This window comes from Pleurodeles waltl, chromosome 10, assembly GCF_031143425.1.
Source record: "Pleurodeles waltl isolate 20211129_DDA chromosome 10, aPleWal1.hap1.20221129, whole genome shotgun sequence".
Taxonomy (NCBI): domain Eukaryota; kingdom Metazoa; phylum Chordata; class Amphibia; order Caudata; family Salamandridae; genus Pleurodeles; species Pleurodeles waltl.
In genome coordinates, this window is record NC_090449.1 from 599,588,357 (window position 1) to 599,612,725 (window position 24,369).

General features: G+C 45.9%; 1 protein-coding gene across 2 annotated transcripts in view; it reads right to left on the reverse strand.

Annotated features, from left to right (window-relative positions):
- The window catches only part of PLCD1 (phospholipase C delta 1), a 325,967-nt gene that overhangs the window by 44,867 nt on the left and 256,731 nt on the right, over positions 1 to 24,369 (reverse strand). For both annotated transcript variants that reach the window (XM_069211057.1, XM_069211056.1), the window contains exon 10: positions 10,337 to 10,493. In XM_069211057.1, coding sequence (XP_069067158.1) covers positions 10,337 to 10,493 — 157 coding nt within the window. The remainder of the gene's footprint in view (positions 1 to 10,336; positions 10,494 to 24,369) is intronic.

Consider the following 24,369-nt stretch of genomic DNA (forward strand, 5'->3'; position numbering starts at 1 on the left):
TATCAATTTCTTTGAGTTATTCATGGATGATATGTTTTTGGAAGAGATTGTTGAGCAGACTAATTTGTATGCGGAGCAGCATTTGAGGGACAACGCTGCTAGACTTAGGCCACACTCTAGAGCTGCCCAGTGGATTCCCACAAATTTGGAGGAGATAAAAAAAATTTTGGGTTTGACTTTTTTGATGGGGTTTATAAGGAAGCCGTCACTGGCTTCTTATTGGTCTACTAGTCCCTTGATGGCAAAAGCTATATTTCCAGCGACCATGAGTCGTAATCGGTATTTGCTTCTTCATAGGATGCTGCATTTTGTTGACAATGCATTAGCCTTGCCACGAGATCACCCAGATTCTGACCGTCTTTTTAAGATTAGGCCTGTCCTTGATCATTTTGTAGATCGGTTTTCGGAGGTCTATGTTCCAGGCAAAGAGTTAAGTGTGGACGAGTCTTTGGTCCTCTTCAAGGGTCGTTTGGTTTTTAGGCAGTACATTCCTAGCAAAAGGGCACGATATGGAATTAAATTGTATATGCTGTCTGAAAGTAGGACAGGATATGTGTATAGTTTCCGTGTGTACACTGGTAGGGATTCCAATATTGACCCCCCTGGTTGTCCTCCCACTTTTGGAGTTACTGAGAAAATTGTGTGGGATCTTGGTAGACGACTGTTCAACAAAGGTCACCATTTGTATGTAGATAACTTCTACACTGGTGTGCAGTTGTTCAAGGAATTGTTTAGAGTGGACACAGTTGCTTGTGGCACAATCCGTTCTAACCGGAAAGGCTATCCAAGGGAGCTTGTCTGTAAAAAACTTGAGAGGGGACAGTGCTGTGCCTTGCGGAACGAGGAACTGCTAGCTTTGACATTTTCAGACAAGAGGGATGTCTACATGCTAAGTACCATCCATGATGAGAGTACTTCCCCTGTGACTGTTTGGGGCCAGGTTGCTGAAGTGCGCAAACCTGTGTGCATTTTAGATTATAATAAGCACATGGGAGGTGTAGATAGAGTTGACCAGAGGTTGGAACCTTATACTGCTATTCGCAAGTCTTACGTTTGGTATAAGAAGTTAGCACTTCACCTCTTCCACTTAGCAACCTTCAATGCTTTTATTGTGTTTAGGGATAGGTCTCCAGAGTCAAAGATGACATTTGTGAAATTTCAGGAGTCAGTGATAGAGAGCCTTATTGTGGTGGAACAGGCCAGAGTTCATAGAGAAGCAGTGGTGGAGGATGTGGCTAGATTGAAAGATCGCCACTTTGCTGAGCACATTCCTCCCACACCCAAAAAAGACTTTCCAGCTAAGAAATGTAGAGTGTGTTTTCGAAGAGGGATCCGGAGGGAGACTCGAATGTACTGCCCAGATTGTCCTTCAAAGCCTGGGCTCTGTGTCGGTGGTTGTTTTAAGAATTACCACACCCAGAAGAATTTCTGGGAACAACCATGAGTGTAAACTCATGTCTGTTTTGTATTTTCATGTGTTTAGTTTCATGGTTAGCATTTCTGTCATGTTCTTAGTTAGAGCTTTTGTGTTCGTAGTTTTGTAATTCTTTCTACTTAGTTAGGGGTTCCTCTGTTTAAAAAAAAAAAAAATGATGCCATTGTGTGTGGAGTGGGGCTTGGCTGAGAGTGTACATATTGACTTGCTGTTGGCTACTGCAACACACTGCCAGCCAAACACCAGTCCACACACTCCCATCAGCTGGTGTGATTGTTGTATCAGGCATGTGGGCGTATGTAAGTGATGGGCCCTTGAGTGGCGCTGTCTGTCGATGTGAGTGTTGTAATGTGCTGGGCCCGTGGCTGGCTGTGTGAATGGCCTTGTGTGTGTCATGTATGAAAGTTGTGTGAATGGACTGTAAAGCGGTTGGTGCCTTGTCGCGGCTTTACAGCTCACGAGCTGTGAGTCATTGGTTCAGTTTTTTGCCTTTCAGTTACTAACAGTGCATTTCATTTTTGTGAAAGCTCGTTAGTAAAATTTTATCCACTGAACCATCACTCACCCTCGTGCCAAATCCAACCAGTATGTGTGGTAAAAATGACAAAACCTGCTCCGCTGTAATCAGGCGTCGCAGCACACCTGTGACACGCTAGGTGCCTCAGGTGGGACCCCGATGATGAAGCATGCCACCAACTTGGTTGGTGGGTGAGGGGTCTTTTTCACATAACCTAACTGTGTTTCTTTTCAAAATTGTAGTGTTTGGCACATCACGGACGTATGTGGGCACATCAAAACGATATATTACAAAACTACCTGTGTTTGGGGGGGAGAGGGCACCTATGTTTTTGGTCCTGTGTGCGGCCTTCATCTAGGGAAACCTACCAAACCCAGACATTTTTTTAAACTAGACACCCCAAGAAGTCCAGGGAGGTGTGGCTTGCGTGCATCCCCCAACATTTTCTTACCCAGACTCCTCTGTAAACCTCAAAATTTGCTTACAAAAGCATATTTTCCTGACTTTTCCTCGTAGGATCACCACTCCAGCACAAAATTCCTACTCCCCACTGTTCCCCTCAGGCTCCCAAGTAAAATGACACCTCACTTATGTGGGTCCCCACAGCAGAGTCAGTCTAAAGATGTATAAAAGAATATGTCCTTATAAACTCGCTGTGCTATCCCCTCTATCTCTACAAGTTTTGGGCCCTATTCTGTTGCAGGCACCTGGCCCACCCACACAAGTGAGGTATCATTTTTATCGGGAGACTTGGGGGAACGCTGGGTGGAAGGAAATTTGTGGCTCCACTCAGATTCCAGAACTTTCTGTCACCGAAATGTGTGGAAAATGCGTTCTTTTAGCCAAAATTTGAGGTTTGCAAAGGATTCTGGGTAACAGAACCTGGTCAGAGCCCCGCAAGTCACCCCATCTTGGATTCCCCTAGGTCTCTAGTTTTCAAAAATGCACAGGTTTGGTAGGTTTCCCTAGGTGCCGGCTGAGCTAGAGGCCAAAATCTACAGGTAGGCACTGTTTTCAATGAAAAAATGTGATGTGTCCACGTTGCGTTTTGGGGTGTCTCCTGTCGCGGGCGCTAGGCCTACCCACACAAGTGAGGTATCATTTTTATCGGGAGACGTGGGGGAACGCTGGGTGGAAGGAAATTTGTGGCTCCTCCCAGATTCCAGAACTTTCTGCCACAGAAATGTGAGGAACATGTGTTTTTTTTAGCCAAATTTTGAGGTTTGCAAAGGATTCTGGGTAACAGAACCTGGTCCCAGCCACACAAGTCACCCCATCTTGGATTCCCCTAGGTCTCTAGTTTTCAGAAATGCACAGGTTTGGTAGGTTTCCCTAGGTGGCGGCTGAGCTACAGGCCAAAATCTACAGTTAGGCACTTTGCAAAAAACACCACTGTTTTCCTTCAAAAATGTGGCTGTGTCCACGTTGCGCTTTGGGGCGTGTCCTGTCGCGGGCGCTAGGCCTACCCACACAAGTGAGGTATCATTTTTATTGGGAGGCGTGGGGGAACGCTGGGTGGAAGGAAATTTGTGGCTCCTCTCAGATTCCAGAACTTTCTGCCACAGAAATGTGAGGAACATGTGTTTTTTTAGCCAAATTTTGAGGTTTGCAAAGGATTCTGGGTAACAGAACCTGGTCCCAGCCACACAAGTCACCCCATCTTGGATTCCCCTAGGTCTCCAGTTTTCAGAAATGCACAGGTTTGGTAGGTTTCCCTAGGTGGCTGCTGAGCTACAGGCCAAAATCTACAGGTAGGCACTTTGCAAAAAACACCTCTGTTTTCCTTCAAAAATTTGGCTGTGTCCACGTTGCGCTTTGGGGCGTTTCCTGTCATGGGCGCTAGGCCTACCCACACAAGTGAGGTATCATTTTTATCGGGAGACGTGGGGGAACGCTGGGTGGAAGGAAATTTGTGGCTCCTCTCAGATTCCAGAACTTTCTGCCCCAGAAGTGTGAGGAACATGTGTTTTTTTTAGCCAAATTTTGAGGTTTGCAAAGGATTCTGGGTAACAGAACCTGGTCCGAGCCACACAAGTCACCCCATCTTGGATTCCCCTAGGTCTCTAGTTTTCAGAAATGCACAGGTTTGGTAGGTTTCCCTAGGTGGCGGCTGAGCTACAGGCCAAAATCTACAGGTAGGCACTTTGCAAAAAACACCTCTGTTTTCCTTCAAAAATTTGGCTGTGTCCACGTTGCGCTTTGGGGCGTTTCCTGTCACGGGCGCTAGGCCTACCCACACAAGTGAGGTATCATTTTTATCGGGAGACGTGGGGGAACGCTGGGTGGAAGGAAATTTGTGGCTCCTCTCAGATTCCAGAACTTTCTGCCACAGAAATGTGAGGAACATGTGTTATATTAGCCAAATTTTGAGGTTTGCAAAGGATTCTGGGTAACAGAACCTGGTCCGAGCCACACAAGTCACCCCATCTTGGATTCCCCTAGGTCTCTAGTTTTCAGAAATGCACAGGTTTGGTAGGTTTACCTAGGTGGCGGCTGAGCTACAGGCCAAAATCTACAGGTAGGCACTTTGCAAAAAACACCTGTTTTCCTTCAAATATTTGGCTGTGTCCACGTTGCGCTTTGGGGCGTTTCCTGTCGCGGGCGCTAGGCCTACCCACACAAGTGAGGTATCATTTTTATCGGGAGACGTGGGGGAACGCTGGGTGGAAGGAAATTTGTGGCTCCTCTCAGATTCCAGAACTTTCTGCCACAGAAATGTGAGGAACATGTGTTTTTTTAGCCAAATTTTGAGGTTTGCAAAGGATTCTGGGTAACAGAACCTGGTCCCAGCCACACAAGTCACCCCATCTTGGATTCCCCTAGGTCTCTAGTTTTCAGAAATGCACAGGTTTGGTAGGTTTCCCTAGGTGGCGGCTGAGCTACAGGCCAAAATCTACAGGTAGGCACTTTGCAAAAAACACCTCTGTTTTCCTTCAAAAATTTGGCTGTGTCCACGTTGCGCTTTGGGGTGTTTCCTGTTGCGGGCGCTAGGCCTACCCACACAAGTGAGGTATCATTTTTATCAGGAGACGTGGGGGAACGCTGGGTGGAAGGAAATTTGTGGCTCCTCTCAGATTCCAGAACTTTCTGCCACAGAAATGTGAGGAACATGTGTTTTTTTAGCCAAATTTTGAGGTTTGCAAAGGATTCTGGGTAACAGAACCTGGTCCCAGCCACACAAGTCACCCCATCTTGGATTCCCCTAGGTCTCTAGTTTTCAGAAATGCACAGGTTTGGTAGGTTTCCCTAGGTGGCAGCTGAGCTACAGGCCAAAATCTACAGGTAGGCACTTTGCAAAAAACACCTCTGTTTTCCTTAAAAAATGTGGCTGTGTCCACGTTGCGCTGTGGGGCGTTTCCTGTCGCGGGCGCTAGGACTACCCACACAAGTGAGGTATCATTTTTATCGGGAGACGTGGGGGAACGCTGGGTGGAAGGAAATTTGTGGCTCCTCTCAGATTCCAGAACTTTCTGCCACAGAAATGTGAGGAACATGTGTTTTTTTAGCCAAATTTTGAGGTTTGCAAAGGATTCTGGGTAACAGAACCTGGTCCGAGCCACACAAGTCACCCCATCTTGGATTCCCCTAGGTCTCTAGTTTTCAGAAATGCACAGGTTTGGTAGGTTTCCCTAGGTGGCGGCTGAGCTAGAGTCCAAAATCTACAGGTAGTCACTTTGCTAAAAACAGCTCTGTTTTCTGTGATGTGTCCACGTTGTGTTTTGGGGCATATCCTGTTGCGGGCCGCTAGGCCTACCCACACAAGTGAGGTATCATTTTTATCAGGAGACTTGGGGGAACATAGAATAGCAAAACAAGTGTTATTGCCCCTTGTCTTTCTCTACATTTTTCCCTTCCAAATGTAAGACAGTGTGTAAAAAATACGTCTATTTGAGAAATGCCCTGTAATTCACATGCTAGTATGGGCACCCCGGAATTCAGAGATGTGCAAATAACCACTGCTTCTCAACACCTTATCTTGTGCCCATTTTGGAAATACAAAGGTTTTCTTGATAGCTATTTTTTACTCTTTATATTTCAGCAAATGAATTGCTGTATACCCGGCATAGAATAAAAACCCACTGCAGGGTGCAGGTCATTTATTGGCTCTGGGTACCTAGAGTTCTTGATGAACCTACAAGCCCTATATATCCCCACAACCAGAAGAGTCCAGCAGACGTAACGGTATATTGCTTTCGAAAATCTGACATTGCAGGAAAAAGTTACAGAGTAAAACTTAGAGAAAAATTGATGTTTTTTTCACCTCAATTTCAATATTTTTCTTTTTCAGTTGTTATTTTCTGTAGGAAACCCTTGTAGGATCTACACAAATTACCCCTTGCTGAATTCAGAATTGTGTCTACTTTTCAGAAATGTTGTGGTTTCTGGGATCCAGCGTTGGTTTCATGCCCATTTCTGTCACTGACTGGAAGGAGGCTGAAAGCACAAAAAATCGTAAAAATGGGGTATGTCCCAGTAAAATGCCAAAATTGTGTTGAAAAATTGGGTTTTCTGATTCAAGTCTGCCTGTTCCTGAAAGCTGGGAAGCTGGTGATTTTATCACCGCAAACCCTTTGTTGATGCCCTTTTCAGGGAAAAAACCACAAGCCTTCTTCTGCAGCCCATTTTTCCCATTTTTCTGAAAAAAACGAAATTTTCACTGTTTTTTGGCTAATTTCTTGGCCTCCTTCTGGGGAACCCACAAAGTCTGGGTACCTCTAGAATCCCTAGGATGTTGGAAAAAAAGGACGCAAATTTGGCGTGGGTAGTTTATGTGAACAAAAAGTTATGAGGGCCTAAGCGCGAACTGCTCCAAATAGCCAAAAAAAGGCTCGGCACAGGAGGGGGAAAAGGCCTGGCAGCGAAGGGGTTAAGAAGAAACTAATGGTTGACTCCACTGCACACTTTTTATGAGGTACTATGACAAGGACTGCATGGGTGAAGGGATCAAGTGGAGAATACTCAAAGACTACCCTGGAGACCAACAGTCATCACCTGACGAAGGCCCTGTGACCCTTATAAGGCCATAGTTATTCTTTGGAAAGAAAATCAATAAATACATCATCTCTTACCTAAGTCACTGCTTCATTTGCCTTGATTGGTAGAACATTATCTTCTTATGTAGTGCATAACCCTAGTTCGTAGGATTTAAAGGGTAGCACAGTGTTTTGTTGTCATTTAGCTTGAAAGCACTCTTACTATGGCGGGAGTGCAAATCTGTCCCACCTGGCACTTGAACTTCGTGGTGTCTCTTATGGATCATCTTTTTACCTGCAAAGTTACTCTATGTGTAAATAAAGAACTATTTGTTTAAAAAATAAAGTTCTAGGTGGACACAAATACAGGATTATTGAGTCAGAGGAATTTAGTAATCTCGACTCTCTGCCACTTCTTGAAGTAAACCTTGACTTCATGACTTAACTACCACTGGAGGTTCAAAGAGAGAAACTTGGCTATCCAGTTAGTGTGCAAAAGTAGAATTGAGGCTGAGGACACCAGTGGTAAAAGAGAGTACCCACCACGGATAGTTCACAAGTCCCCGTAGGCAGTACTAGTAAGTGACCATCAATAGGTTAAAAAAAGTCCAAGAACATGTCAGTATTTTACTGATGCAATACATTAGGGTTTGAGTATTTGACAAAGTAACCAGGGTCTGCCTACTGCAGTGCTTTCCCACTGCAGTCTGTCAAATAAGGAACTTTGGTGTGATAGTCAGTGTGAGACTTTCCACAACTTCTGCTAAACTTCATGAGGAGTGGGGGTCCTCTATGAATGTTAACCTGTCGGTCACAGCCTTCCTTCTGTGTTAATTTCCTAAAGGTCTCAGTATTAAACAACCGTTTTAAATATCTACTGGATTATGGGAATGTGATATACTTATTCTTTTCTCTAAAGTTCTCTGCCCTTTTGCTTCTTCGTAACCATTATCCCCCCTCAACAGACTGGTAAAATGATGGTTGGGGAGCTGAGGTTCTACTGAGGGCAAAAGCTGTTTCTTCCACACTTCTCAACAAGGTTGAGATTCCCACAAATAAGGATCTGGGCCATGTGGCTTGCAGCAACAGATAGGTGGTGCCCAGGTTAAGATAAGGAAATGTCTTTACAGCAGCTCTGGTGCCAGTGCTTCAGCGATCCCACTGCATGTTAACCCCCACCCATCAGATTTCCATTTCCAATAGGAAATCAGCTTAAAACTCTGCCAGGGCATTAAACACTGACAGAAATGAGAACTTCTGATTACTTGACAGCTCTACCAAAAGTTGAACTGAACTTCACTTCAGGTGCAGACATGTGTGAGACCTGATCCACAACTCGGTCATCTGTGTCGCCTCTCATTCAGAAAATGAAAGATCAGCTTAAAGTCTGCTTATTTAATTACCTCCCTTACCTTTCACATATAGACACGGTCAAACTTAAACTGGCTTGCAAAGGAGAAAACAGACATTTTAAAAACTACTTTGCTATTTCAGGCAATGTCTTATTTCTAACAATGTAGTCACTCTTAAGCATACTCTATATTTCTTTCAGGTGATATGATTAAATAATCTTATATTAAGAAATGTTTAAACCCGGATAAATCTCCAAAAGAAATTGGCATGGAGCCACTTTATGAACAAGGTGCATTTGTGAGATTCAGTTCTTCTGGAAAAATGCAGAAGTCAACGCCCTGCAGAAGAAGCCTAAGGCGGACCCAGAATACCCCAAGAACTACCGGCCGGTCTCCCTCCTCCCCTTCCCAGCCAAGGTCATCGAAAAAATCGTGAACAGCCAATTATCCCGGTTCCTGGAAGACAGCAAGGCGCTCAACACCTCCCAATCCGGATACCGCAAAAACCACAGCACCGAGACCGCACTCCTTGCTGCCACAGACAACATCAGGACCATGCTCGAAGAAGGAGAAACAGCGGCACTCATCCTCCTGACCACTCCGCAGCCTTCGACACAGTATGTCATCACACTCTATGCACACTCCTTCACAACCCCGGAATCCGCGACAAGGCTCTCGAATGGATCTCGTCATTTCTCGCCGGCAGAACCCAGAGAGTCCGCCTTCCATCGTTCCAGTCAGAAGCTTCCAAGATCATCTGTGGCGTCCCCCAGGGATCATCTCTCAGCCCAACGCTTTTCAACGTTTACATGGCCCCACTCGCCAACATCGCACAAACCCACCACATCAACATAATATCCTACGCAGACAACACCCAGCTGATCCTCTCCCTCACGAAAGACCCTACAACTGCAAAGAACAACCTCCACAACGGACTTCACACCATCGCCAACTGGATGGAATCAAGCCGCCTCAAGTTAAACACGGACAAAACAGAGATCCTCATCTTTGGCGCCAACCCCTCAGCATGGAACGACTCCTGGTGGCCCACCTCCCTAGGAACCGCACCCTCGCTCACCACCCACGCACGCAACCTGGGATTCATCTTGGACTCCACACTCAGCATGACTCGGCAGGTCAACACAATCTCCTCTTCCTGCTACAACACTCTCTGTATGCTCCGCAAGATCTTCAAGTGGATTCCCGTTGAAACCAGGAAAACTGTCACCCACGCCCTGGTCAGCAGCCGATTGGACTACGAAAATGCTCTATATGCAGGAACAACGGCCAAACTCCAAACGAAGCTGCAACAAGTCCAGAACGCTTCCGTCCGCCTCATTCTTGATGACCCACGTCGCAACCACATCTCCCCCCACCTCAGAGACCTACACTGGCTACCCGTATCGAAGAGGATCACCTTCAAACTCCTCATCCACGCACACAAAGCCCTCCACAACACAGGTCCAGCCTACCTTAACGGCAGACTCACCTTCCACACCCCGAACCGCAATCTTCGCTCCGCCAGGTTTGCTCTCGCCTCCGTCCCCCGCATCCGCTGCACCACCACCGGAGGAAGATCATTTTTCCACCTAGCCGCCAAGACCTGGAACTCCCTACCGCTCCACCTTCGCCAGACCCAGGACCTCCTGACATTCAGGAAATGCCTCAAGACATGGCTCTTCAACCAGTAGTGTCCCCCTCCCCCAGCGCCTTGAGACCCTAATGGGTGAGTAGTGCGCTTTATAAATCTACTGACTGATTGATTGATGATCTGCATTAGGTAAGATACATGATTTTTCAGTAGAGGTGACATGGAGTGCCAATGTTGGAGTATCTGTCATTTTTAGGCACCCCGAAACAAGTGAAGCTAATCAATCACAATGTAAAACGTAACCATCAAAATTTACAGACTTTGTACTCCTACAATGAACCAGTTCATGGAGTAAAACATAAATGCGTTACATAACAGTCATTCTGAAAAGTTTCTTATTGTTATTTATAGGACAAAATGATTACACTTAAATCCCTACCTGAATCATTAGCCTTTCCAAATCCTTACCTGAATCATTAGCCAGCTTCTGAGCTTTACTCTCTACGAATGACGACATCTCGTAAAAGGCCTGATGCTCTTTAGCGTTTGCAAAGTTGTGGAAGTGTACGCTCTTGCAGTAAATAACTGTGTCAGATAGTTCTTTTGCCAGTTTTACTTTAGATTTCTACAGAAAAATCAAACAAAACAATTTGAAACATTAAGATATCAAACATAATAGTCTCAGGATATTACGAACACTGTATATGTACACATATAAAAATAATTTAGTGAATCATACATGATTCTGCAATAGTCTGCAACAGCAGTTTTGTACTTATGGCTGTACTGAACCTTCACTGGAAAAGTTTTTTCTCAATGTCAAATACCTTTAAATGAATTTGCAAAGACATATCTTAGGTATGCATTTATCCACCTATAAATTAATTTTGAAAATTTCATTAAGAGTGGTCAGATTTGTTGGAGTCCCAAAACGTATAACTTGAAGCATTGTGCTCGAGTGCCAGATATGGCAGCAAGGAAGGGTTTGACACAACCTCAATTATTTTGTGTTTAGGTGTGACTGTTTACAGTTGCTTTTGAGCAATTCACAGAGTACAATTTTGCAAATCAGGTTTGAGAAAATGCATTTTAGTGGCATGTGTAGTGTTTCGTTTAAGAATATGTTTGTGAACTGCATTTTCAAATATAAATGCAGACTTAATTGGCAGAGTGCTGAGTGGAATACTCGGAGCATCCGATTGGTTAAAAGTGAGTGGAAGATTTCAAAACAGCCTATTTCAGGGCCCTTGTATTACTGAGATGATTCAAGAAACGCACTTTATAAAAATAACGAGGAACCTTCAGCACCTTCACAGAATAAAGCAGACCCTGAATGGATTACAACTGCACACATTCCATGACAAAACAGGAACATTATGTTTGGTTTGTGAATTTAGCAGTCAATAAGTGAATATCTAATATTTCTGGTGACCATAACAGGTTTACAAAACAAAATTTATGGAATGTATGACGAGCATATCTCAAACCAAATTGTTCCAAGTTGTGAGCAGCGTAGGTACATAAAAGGAAAAATTACAGATGGACAGAAAGGAAAGCTTTCAAATGTTTTCTGAAAGCCCAGGAGGAGGGAACAGTTCTTATGTGTTCGGGAGGGTAGATCCACACTTTTGGCTTAATCATTTTGGAGCAATGGTCATGTGTAAGAAGGGACCCAGAGCTGAGGAGAAAAGAATGTGAAGGCAGGAAAAGCAGGTGGGATATTCCTGCTGCATAGGTAAAAGGAAGCAAGACTGACCAGGCATTTGTAGGTGAAGTGTATGCTACCAAAATTCATCCAGGCTTGAACAAGCTACCACTGAAGGTTCTTATGGAAGGGGTTATTTGATCTTTTTTAAATTCAACCAGTCTTCTAGCATCATTTATAATGCTTTGTATACTGTTCAGGTGACATTCAATGGTCCTAAAGTAATCGAGAGTTGGCAAGGGTGCCAGCAACACCAATCTGCAGGCCTTTGAATAGAAGGGTGCAGTTGAGCTCCTGCAACAAAAACTATTTACGACGACAGAACCAACAAGTGACGTCATGCTTAAGTCAGCATTTTGAGGGATGCCAATATAGCCTTAGAACCCGCCGTAGCGGGCTCTACCGGCTATTAAAGGCCCGCTCCCCGCGTTAAATGCCCGAGCCGAAGGCGAGGGCATTTAACAAGGGAGAGGGACTTTAATAGCCGGTAGAGCCCGCTACGGCGGGTTCTAAGGCTATTAGAACATTCTGCCACTCAGGGCAGAATGTTCTATTAAAAAAAAAAATGTTCACGGAGCCCGAGGGGATTAAAATCCCCTCGGGCTCCGTGAGGCTTTGTTCACAGCTGCTGCTGTGAACAAAGCGAACATTGGAATGTTGGCGCTGCAGGCTTTTACCGGCCAGTAAAAGCCCGCAGCACTCCATTGTTTTCAATGGAGCCCCCAGCATTCCAATGTTCTAAGAATGTTTGAACCATTTAGCAAATTTGATGTGTTAAAAAAAGAACGTAGGATTAGGTGGTGTATTTGGAGAGAAGAGCACGAATATGGCCAGAAATAGCACTTCGATTTTATGGATCAAGTCTATTTATTGATATTTTGAGTTAGAGAAAGAAAGGAAAAGGGTGCACAGCTATATGCCTACAACCTTACAGGCCGGCAGCGTTGGTAACACTCCCTTTCCATACAATCTAATGAGGATTTTGTCAGAGAGTGCTGTTGTTATAGCCATTGTCCCATATGCAATATTACCAAACAGTCAACAAAAACAACTGGTGGAAATGAAGTAGCTCCCCCCTGCCGTTACGTCAAGATTCCCCCTACTTTCCACTCCCACAGACACTCAAGCTAGTTGTCCAATTCCCTCCAGGTCCCAGAAGCTAGACAGGTGGTTCTGGCTGTGCTCGTGGGCATCACTTGTCTTTCAGCAGACGCAGGGTCTTTAAATATGAAGGGCAAGTAAATTCATTAAATTCAGCAGACAAAATCTGTATAAAGGGTTCCCATTATGTGGCGACTTCTTCTGCTCGCCTTTCCGCTGCCAGCGATAGTTACTCCATCGCTAAAACAAACCACAGTTTGTGAAGCCACGATGTGTAGCTTGGAATCTTGTCTGTACCCCACAGGGCCTAGTATCGTCTGGTGAGCCACGTTGAGGGCAAGGGCAATCTGCTGTCCTCGTAAGGATCGAAGGGGGAAGGTGAGAGGGTTAGGTAAGCCCAGAATAGTGTATGTTGGGAATCTGGGAATCTCGGTGTGGAATACTCTAAAGATTTCGTCTAGGATGTTACTCCAGTATCGTTTCAGCTTGGGACAGTGCCATAGCAAGTGTATGAGTGTGCCCGTGCTTCCACACCCCCTCCAACAAAGCTCAGTTTTAGTGGGATCCCACGTGTGTATTCTCACGGGGTGTAGTACCAATATGTTGCTATTTTATAGGCTGTTTCAGCACCTGATATGTTGTGAGCTGTGTGGTGTGCCCTGTAGTGGATTCCTTCCCATTCCTCTTCCGTCAGGTCCCTCCCCACCTCCCACCTTTTTTGTCCCTTAGTTTTAGGAAGTGATGTGGCGGTTTGAAGGTGCTTATAGATCTCGGAAATCAGCCGCTTGTCATCTTTTTTGATCAATAACCACTTCTTGAATGCTGTGAGTGTTCTCGCTACTAGGGGCTTGACCGTTGGCTGGAGCACCCAGTGTCTAACCTGGTAATATGTCAACCTATCTGCCTCTGTGAGCCCATCTGCTTCTTTTAGGCAGTCAAAGGGTATAATGCAGTTTGTGTCGAATAAGCTCCTCGCCCTCTTACATCCCCCATCATGCCATCGCTGAAAACCCTCGGATTTCAGGCCGCGGCGAAGTCGGGAATCGTGCAAATCGGAGTCATAGGGGAGGGAAAGGACGTTAGACCGTTTCTGGTCGCCACCAAGTCCCAGACCCGGAAGGTCATGCTAGTGATAGGGGAAGAGTATAACCCTACAGCTCTGTGCCTGCGCTGCAGCCAGGGCTCCTTAAATATGTGAGACCCCACAACAGCTTGGTCCATGGAACACCAGTGTTTCTCGGTAAGCGGACGGCTCCTCTCCACCAAGAAACGCAAATGAGCCGTCTGATAGTATTTCAAGAGGCACGGGACTGCAAGCCCACCTTCTATCTTAGGAAGGTACAGTGTGCGACGCGAAATGCGTGCAGGTTTCCGGTCCCATATAAATTTTAGTAACGCCGACTGAAGTGCAGCTATGGTTTTAGGCGGCGGGGCAAGGGGAGTGCTTGGAATAGGTAGAGAATGCGCGGTAGGATTGTAATGTTATTGCAGCAATTCTGCCTAACCAGGAAAGTTTATGTTTACCTAAAACCTCCAAGTCCTTTATTACAGCATTGGAGAGGGCAGTGTAATTCTTGTTGGCTGTTTTTGTGGTCGTCGTTGCTAAGTCAATGCCAAGGTACGGGACATGCGAAGATGTCCAAACGAAGGGGAATTTGGAGCGTAATTCCGCCTAGTGCGCAGGAAGGACCGACAGGATCCGAATTTGCAATTTTTGTGCATTCACTTTGAAGCCTGAAGTGGAACCGAATGCGTGTAAAGCGTCAGTAAGCGCTGTAAGTGAGACCATGGGTTCTGACAGAGTAAGGATCACATCATCTAAATAGAGATAAATAAGGTGGTAGTTGCCCCCAAATTTAATGCCCTTTATAAGGGGATTGGCCCACAGTCTCTGTGCTAGGGGCTCCATGTAGAGAGCGAATAGAAGCGGGGAAAGTGGACAGCCCTGTCTCGTTCCTTGCCAAATCGGGAATGGCGAAGACAACGTGCCATTGACTCGAACCGCCGCTTTGGGTTCATGATAAACACATTTTATCCAATTCAGAAGTATCGGCCCAACCCCGAAGTGCTCCAACACCTGGAAGAGATAGGGCCAGTGCACCTTATCAAACGACTTCCCTGTCGTGAGACGGGAAATGGATGAAATCACTTCCTCTATCTGGATTGGTTTGTGGAGGAGAGCTGCATCGCTCTCTAACAGTGGAGTGATTGTGCAATCAGCGAGGTATGCGGAGGGATCTAGGGTAATAGCGTTGTCTGCCGCGCATAACTCTCTGTAGAATTTGGAAACGCTTCTGCAATTTGCATGTCAGTGCGCGCCTTTCCCCGAGAGGAGGAGCATACCATCTTGATGGTGTTAGCATGAAGTTGTGCCCTTAGTTTGTGGGCAAGAAGCTTCCCGCAACGGTTGCCCTCAATGAAATATTTATGTTTGAGCGGCGCTATAGCGTATTCGGCCTGATCCCAGTCTAATCGTTTCAGTTGGAGGCAGATTTTCTCCAATTCCCTCAAAACTCTTGGGGCTCCCGTGTGCTTGTGGGAACGCTCCAGTGCAGCCACCCTCTGCTCTAACAACGCCCTCTGTTCTCTCCGGACCTTGTTTTCTATTGCCGAGAGAGAAATCCCCTCTTTGCGTACCACTACCTTGAGAGCTTCCCAGAGTGTTGATAAAGAGGTATGCCCATTATCATTTCGGCTAAGGTAATCTGTGATCATGTTTCTCAACGCGTCTACCACACTCTGCGTCTGCAGGAGCGTGTCCCGCAAACGCCAGCCAGGACCCCGAGTGCGGCTGAGATTAAGTCAGAGGGGCATGGTCTGCTAGAGCACAAGGCTCTATTGTGGTCTCCTGAACACGGGCTCGGTACTCAGAGGAGGCCAGAAAATAGTCTATGCGTGTATAAGTCTTTGTGGCAGCAGAGTAAAACGTATAATCTCGAAGGTTGAAGTCACCTCCCACGAGTATGGCTGTGTCGGGGGTGGGTAGCATCGAAGAAAGAGCCTGTGTCATGAATGCCTCTTGTTGTGTGTTAGGGGCATAAATATTAGCTATTGTGAAATGGAATGAATCTATCCGCACCCTGTTGGCTAAATATCTACCCTTTTTCTCATGAACCCTGGCGAAGAATTCCCCAGGGAATGTTTTAGAAACCAAAATCGCCACCCCTCTGTGTTTTGTGGAAGCTAAAGACCAGTATTGTTGAGGGAACCATTTGGAGCGCATTCGGTATGAGTCTTTGGTCAGCAGATGTATCTCTTGTAGTAAGCATATATGGCTCTCTGACCGCTCAAGGAAAAAGAGGATCGCCAACCGTTTCGAGGAATTATTAAGGCCTCGGACATTGAGGCTCAGGCACTTAAGTGTCAAGTGTATGAGTGTGAGGTGGAACGCTATGGCATCCGTATGCTGTGAGTAACCTGGACCCGGAGGCAGCCCCATATGGTGTGTTTATGTAAGAGTCTACAGGCATGTGTCAGATGCCGTTTCTTGCGGGCGGAGCACACTATTACTAACAAAACGGCACAACAGGTGCACATCTAATAACGATCAAGTCCTCTATAGGAAGTCCAGAAGAATCCGGGCTTCGAACAAAGCTCAGGGGTGTCTCGTAAAGTCAGAGTACGACGTCCAGCGGCCTCGCCGCCCAGGCCCCGCGTCAGTGCCCGTCACATCCGGGCTCTCAGGGCGGCCTGCGTATCCTCCCACCGGCGGCCGGCAGCAGGCGATGACAATGGGCTGACGCCGGCAGCAAAGCTGCTCAGAACAGATTGTCTCTCAAGAGCTCTCTCCGCAGACGATGGTCGCTGCGGTCTTCGTTTCCGTTCCTTTCGCCTCCATCCGGTACAGCTCTCTGGGAGCTCCCCCCCGGGGCCCCTGCCCCGGCATCGACCTCCTCCAAGTTTAGGATCTGTCGGGCCTCATGAGGTGATTTCACCTGTCGTGTCTGGTCGCCCCAGCGGAATATGAGTCGGAAGGGGTGACCCCAGCTGTAAGGTGTGGAGTTAGCCCGGAAGTAGTATGTGATGGACATGAACTCCCTACGCCTCTGTAGTGTAAGTAGAGAGAGGGCTTGGTAGAGCAACAAGGTATGCCCCCTAAAGTGGATCTGAGGTAGATTCTGCGCCTTTTGGAGAATATCTTCTTTGGTCATAAAGTTGTGGATATACGCTAGGATGTCGGGAGGGCGCAACCCAGTCCCCCCTGGTCGACCTGTTCTGTGGACCCGGTCCAGCATGAGCTCCTGTTTACTCTCTAGGCCCAGAAGCGAGCGGAACAAAGCCGTAGCATACTCTGATGTCGTCCCCTTCAGCCCCATTAGGGGCCCCTCTAATTCGTATGTTGTGGCGACAGGAGCAAATTTCCAGATCCTCATTCGCGATCTGCAGTTGCTCCTGCTGTTCGCGCAAGTGAATGATCTCTTGTTGTTCGACTTCGTCTCCTCTGGATATCTCATTGTCCTCAATACCTGACACTCTTTCCCCCAATGAGGTGAGATCAGCGTGCAATTCACGCATCTCCTGGGAAAGATCCCTCCGCAGATCCTGAAGATCCGTCTTCAGGGAGTTGAATAAGGAGGTGAGGAATCCTCTTGTAACCGGTGCTGCCCCATCGTCCTCCGCATCTCCCTTGTCTGCAAGCCCCTGTGCCTGGGTGGGAGCGTCTGCGTGTTTGCCCTGTGGTGGATGGGATCTGGTCAACATCTCCCGGACCGACTGATCCCTCTTCGATTTGAAGGAGGCCATTGCCCGCCGCAGCCCGCGGAGGGATTCTTACACCAGCTATCGTGGGGAGGCAACCCCCTCTGTCGCGCTCTAAGACTGCGCACCACTGCGGACCGATCAACACCGCCGAGTAGCCGCCTCCTGCCGCGCTGCGCACCTGGTCACCCGGTCCGTTGCCAGCAAATATTTCAAGAAGAGCAAGGGGGGGCCCCGGCAATCCCACCTTTCCACTTCGGGACCCCTAGGGGGTCCCCAATCAGGATCTCCGATGCTTCAGAAGGCCAGGCACACGCACCGCAGCCGTCAAAATGAGACCCCCACCTCCCGTCCTGTTACCTCCACGTCCCATCCATGCCACCGCTCACTGGCTCCAGAGCCGACTCGGCTCACCTCACAAATGCACAGCCGGGCCCGGGTCCTCCCGCTCTTTAGTCCGGGCGCCCCGTGCCCTCTCCACTTGTCGGGGTCCCGTCCAGCCGCGCGCAGGCCCAAGGCCCGGCCCCCGCCGACCAGCACGGCCTGCGCGTCTTCCGGCCTCCCCAACAGCCCAGCCAGGAGCAGCCCTTCTGCTGGCTCCGCCTCAATGCCGGACCGCTCCCCCCGGCACTACCCACCGCAGCAGAGCTCCGAAGTGCCTATGAGCGGTCGAGATGGGGGCCCGGGGCCGCTATGCTGTTTTTCCAGGCCCAGGCGGCGGAGCACCCACAGACGCATCCGATCACGCCGCCATCTTGACCAGCACTTCGATTTTAGATCCTTTATGTGTTAGTCCCGTGTTTTTCAGTAACACCAAAACATGGCAGGTTTCAGAAAAGGAGTCTTGGACACCCAAAACACAGAGGTGGTTTTGAGCGTGAATACTAGTGGAATAAGGGATTGCCCAACGAGAGCACCCTTTTGACGGACTGCATGAAAATGTGGAATACAGTACTGTAGAGAGTGGCACTATGAGAAACAATACAAGGCAAGATCAGAGATTCAGAGAAGATCTAGCCAATTGAAGCAGAGTAAGAGAAGAAACAGCCAATTGTGGCACATAGTCCAAGAAGTCAACTGATTATGGCAAAGAGTAAGATAAGCCAGCTGCTTGTGCCACAGAGTCAGAGAAACCAGCAGTTTGTGGTACAGAGTCAAAGAAGACAGCTGCTTGTGGCACAGAGTCAGAGAAGCCAGCTGATTGTGGCACAGAGTCAGAGAATCCAGCTGCTTGTGGCACAGAATCGGAGAATCCAGCTGCTTGTGGCACAGAGTCAGAGAAGCAAGTTGTTTGTGGTACAGAGTCAAAGAAACCAGCTGATTATGGCAAAGCATCAGAGAAGCCAACTGTTTGTGTTACAGAGTCAAAGCATCCAGCTGCTTGTGGAATAGAGTCAGAGAACCAAGCTGATTGTGGCACAGAGTCAAAGAAGACAGCTGATTATGGCAAAGAGTCAGAGAAGCCAACTGTTTGTGGTACAGAGTCAAAGAAGCCAGCTGTTCGTGGCACAGAGTCAAAAAAGCCAGCTGATTATGGCAAAGAGTCAAAGAAGCCGGCTGCTTGTGGCACAGAGTCACAGAAGCCATCCAAATATGACACATTGGAGAAGAATGGCTCGAACCAGTCAAGGCAAGAGCCTGCACCTCTAGCTGCCACAGTAAAGCATTCCCAAAGGATACTATGAGTAACAATATTGAAAGCTACTTACAGCTCCAAGAGGATAAACAGAAAAGGGTCTCAATATCTGCAAATGCAAGGATGTTATCACTAAAAACAAGTGTAGTCCCTTTTGTGTGCCCACAGCACAAGAGCTGAGCGTGTGGAAAGAATGAAGGAGGTGAAAAAAGGTTCTTTAAAAGAGGCATTTGAAGGTAATGATTCAAGAATACTGCCTGTCATTCAAATACAATAATACTCAAATTTAACATTTTGGGGTGTCAAATAAAAAACACGAAGTTTACAGCAGAAAAACAAAGCAAAACAAAACGTAATGCAAAACAATATGGCTTTTAGGTGCATTATGATGGAAGTGTAGATGTATAGATATATATATATGGAAAATGTCACTTACCCAGTGTACATCTGTTCATGGCATGTAGTGCTGTAGATTCACATGCTATGCATGGGTTCCGCCATCTAGTGTTGGGCTCGGAGTGTTACAAGTTGTTTTTCTTCGAAGAAGTCTTTTTCGAGTCACGGGATCGAATGACCATGTGGCAGCTTTACATATGTCAGCCACTGGTTATGTTGGAAGCACCTTTTGTCCTAGTGGAATGTGCCTTAGGTGTTATTAAAAGTTGTCTTTTTGCTTTAACGTAACATGTTTGGATGCATTTAACAATCCATCTAGCTAATCCTTGTTTAGAGACAGGATTCCCTTTATGTGGTTGCTGAAAAGCAACGAAAAGCTGTTTAGTTTTCCTGACCTCTTTTTCTAGCAACATAGTACATTAGAGCTCTTTTAAAGTCAAGAGTATGAAGAGCTCTTTCAGCAGTTGAGTCTGGCTGTGGTAAGAAGACTGGCAATTCCACTGTTTGGTTAATGTGAAAAGGAGAAACTACTTTTGGCAAAAAGTTTGGATTAGTCCTAAGTACTACTTGATGTTTGTGTACTTGGAAAAAAGGTTCCTCCAGAGTGAATGCTTGTATTTCCCTAACAGTTCTTCATGAAGTAATTGCTACGAAGAAAGTAACTTTCCAAGTCAGAAACTGAATATCACACAAATGCATGGGCTCAAACTGTGGCCCCATTAGTCTTGTGAGTACAATATTTACATTCCAAGCAGGAACTGGTGGGGTTCTTGGTGGAAAAATACGTTTTAGTCCTTCCATAAAGGCTTTAATAACATGAACTCTAAAGAGAAAGGTATGTTGTATAGTTTGTAAGTATGCTGATATGGCAGTGAGATTAATTTTAATAGAGGAGAAAGCTAAATTAGCTTTTTGTAAATGAAGTAGGTAGCATACAATATCTTGTACTGATGCTTTAAGTGGGCCTATATTTTTAAGTTGACAGAGGTAAACAAAATGTTTCCACTTGTTAGCATAGCATTGTCTAGTTGTAGGTTTGCATGCTTGTTTCAGAACTTCCATACATTCTAATGGAAGTTGTAAGTATCCAAATTCTATGACTTCAGAAGCCAAATCGCTAAGCTGAGAACACTGGGATTGGGATGCCTGATCTGACCATTGTTTTGTGTTAACAACTGTGGTCTGTTTTGAAGTTTGCAATGAGGTACTACTGACAGATCTAGGAGTGTTGTGTACCAATGTTGCCGTGCCCATGTGGGGGCTATGAGTATCATGGTGAGAGAGGTGAGACACAGTTTGTTGACCAGAAATGGAATTAGCGGGAGAGGTGGGAAAAGCATAAGCAAATATCCCTGACCAGTTGATCCATAGAGTATTGCCCTTGGACAGAGGGTGTGGTTGCCTGGATGCGAAGTTTTGGCATTTTGCGTTTTTGCTTGTTGCAAATAGGTCTATTTCTGGTATTCCCCACATTTGAAAGTACTGTTGAAGTACGTGAGAGTGAATCTCCCATTCATGTATCTGTTGCTGTGTCCTGCTTAGCAGGTCCGCTAGCTGAATGTGTATCCCTGGGATGTATTCTGCTAGCAAGTAAATGTGATTTTGAATTGCCCATTTCCAAATTATTTGGGCTAGAAGGGACAGTTGAGATGAATGTGTTCCCTCTTGTTTCTTCAGATAATACATTGTTGTCATATTGACTGTTTTTATCAAGACAGTTTTGTGCTTGAGAAGGGGTTCAAAAGCTTTCAGGGCAAGGAATACAGCTAACAATTCTAAATGGTTTATGTGATAAGTTAATTTTATTGAATTCTGTTCCCCTTGTATGGTAAGGTTTTTGAGGTGAGCTCCCCAACCTATCATTGATGCATCTGGTATTATTGTGGTCTGAGACACAGGGTCCTGAAATGACGCCCCTTTATTAAATTGTTGTGATTCTCCCATTGAAGAGATTTGCGTGTTTGGTGGTCTAACAACACTAGATCCTGCAACTGACCCTGTGCTTGAGACCATTGCTGTGAGAGGCACTGTTGTAGTGTTCTTGTGTTTAATCTTGCATGCTGTACTATTGCTATGCAGGATGCCATCATTCCCAATAGTTTCATGACAAACCTTACAGTATAATGTTGATTTGGCTGTATCTGTGATATGAGATTTTGAAAAGCTTGTATCCTTTGTGTATTTGGATAGGCTAAGGCGTTCTGGGTGTTGAGAATAGCACCTAGGAAAGGATGAACCTGTGCTGGTTGAAGATGAGATTTTTTGTAACTGATTGTGAACCCTAGTGTGTGTAGAGTTTCTATTGTGTATTGAGTGTGTTGCAGACATTGTATAATATTGCTTGATTTTATTAGCCAGTCGTCTAGATAAGGAAAGACATGTATGTGTTGTCTTCTTAGGTAAGCTGCTTCTACCGCTAGACATTTTGTGAAAACCCTTGGGGCTGTTGTTATGCCGAATGGAAGAACTTTGAATTAGAAGGGGTTTCCCACTATCACAAACCTTAGGTATTTTCGATGAGCTGGATGTATGGGGATATGAAAATATGCATCTTTGAGATCTAATGCAGTCATGTAATCTTGTTTTTGTAGTAGTGGAATGATGTCCTGCAGAGTTACCATGTGAAAGTGTTCTGACAGGATATATAGATTTAGTGGTCTGAGATCCAGAATGGGTCTGAGAGTGCCATCCTTTTTGGGAATGAGGAAATATGGCGAATATACCCCTGTTCCGTGTTGAGATTTTTAAACCAATTCTATTGCTTCTTTTAGTAGTAGCAATTGTATCCAATTGTATCTCATGTTGTAACAGAATGTTGTGTTCTGGGGACAACCTGTGATAACGAGGGGGAATGTTTGGAGGAGTAGAGATGAGTTCTAGGCAGTAACCATTGTGGATAACTGAAAGTACCCATTGGTCTGTGGTGATATTTTGCCATTGGGAGGGGAATTGCTGCAGTCTGCCCCCACAGGAGATGTGTGGGGTTCTGGTATACTGAGGAAGTCACTGTTTTGATGGAGTGGTGACACTCTTTGAGGCTTGAAATTTGCCTCTGGCTCTGAAGTGCTGACCTCTACAAGAGACTCTAAATGCTCCTCTTTGGTATTGTTGTTGGCCTTGTTTAGGTAGTGAGGTGGAAGTGTCTGCAGATTGGGGCTTGAAACCTCCTCTAAATTGTTGTTTATGAAAGGAGACTCTATAAGGTGTAGTGTATAGAGCTCCCCTAGCCTTTGCAGTGTCAGAATCTTTCCTGAGCTTTTCAATTGTTGTGTCAACCTCAGGACCAAATAGGTGTTTATCAAATGGCATATTGAGCACTGCTTGTTGGATTTCTGGTTTGAAACCAGAAGATCTTAACCATGCATGCCAACATACGGTTATGGTAGTATTTACGCTTCTTGATGCTGTATCGGCAGCATCAAGAGCAGATCTTATTTGGTTTTTGCTTACTGCCTGACCTTCTTCAATAATTTGTTGAGCCCTTTTTTGATGTTCTTTTGGCAGATGTTGTAAGAATTCCTGCTTTTCGTCCCAATGTGCCCTGTTATATCTCGCTATTTGTGCTTGTGAATTGGCAATGCGCCATTGGTTAGCTGCCTGTGTAGCTACCCTCTTACCAGCAGCATCAAACTTCCTGCTTTCGTTGTCAGGGGGAGAGGTATCCCCTGAAGATTGGTTATTGGCCCTTTTCCTGGCAGCACTGACGACAACATAGTCTGGTGGGACCTGTTGCGTGATGTAAGCTGGGTCTGTTGGTGCAGGCTTGTTTTTTTTTTTGTCTATAGGTGGTGTTAAAATTCTAGCCTTAACAGGTTCTTTAAATATGTCGTCTGCATGTCTGATGCAGGCAACACTGGCAAGCACTGGTATTATGAGTGGGTGGAAGACAATATATTGAAAAACAAATCCCCTTCCAAAGGCTCACTATGCATCTGTACCCCATGGTACGCAGCTGCTCTTAGAATTACCTGTGTATATGCTGTGCTATCCTCTGGTGGCGAAGGCTTGGAAGGACAGAGGTCTGGGTCATTTAGTGGTATGGGATCAGGATCATACAAATCCCAGGGGTCAACTGTATCACCATGCGAATATGTATGGGAGTGTGTTGGTGAAGGCAATGGTGGTGGTGAGAAAGAAAGTTGTGGCGAATTGTGGTGGAGAAATTTGTAAAGGTATTGGTTTCTCCTTCATTTTACAGATTTTTGCTGGTGGTGGAGCAGTATCAAGATTTTCTTGAAACACCAAGGGGGTTATTACAACTTTGGAGGAGGTGTTAATCCGTCCCAAAAGTGACGGTAAAGTGACGGATATACCACTAGCCGTATTAAGAGTTCCATAGGATATAATGGACTCGTAATACGGCTGGTGGTATATCCGCCACTTTACCGTCACTTTTGGGACAGATTAACACCTCCTCCAAAGTTGTAATAACCCCCCAAATTTCTTTTCGTTTTTGGAGGAGGTGAAGCAATGATCCTCCCAGTCTCTTTTTGGATATGTATCCTTGTTTGTTTGGCGTCCATGATTTCAAGTATAGGCTGAATATCTGATTCTTCAGAAATATATTCTGATGTTTTAGGCAATTTAGAGGCTTAATCATCGAATGTCTTTGAGCTGTACTTTATTCGGCTCGAAAGTCCTTGTTCCTCTGTAAAAATATATTTTTTCGGCTCCGAAGTGGACAACTTTTACAGCCTGTGGTTTCAGCTCCGAAGCTGGACGTCGAACTTTCGAATCTGAAGAGTGTGGACGTCAGCTCGGCTCAGATGTGGAGCTTTTGAGAGATTTACTCGACTCTGGCATCAAAACGGGTGTGGCCTTTTTCGGCACCAAACCCGAAGATCGGTGGCCGACATTTTCTTTCGGGTTGAACCATTGCTCTCTGGCATTGGTGCACCCAAGACCTTAATAGGTCTCTTGAAAGTGGGTGTAGGGGCAGTTGTACTCACATGCTGAGCAGCAGTG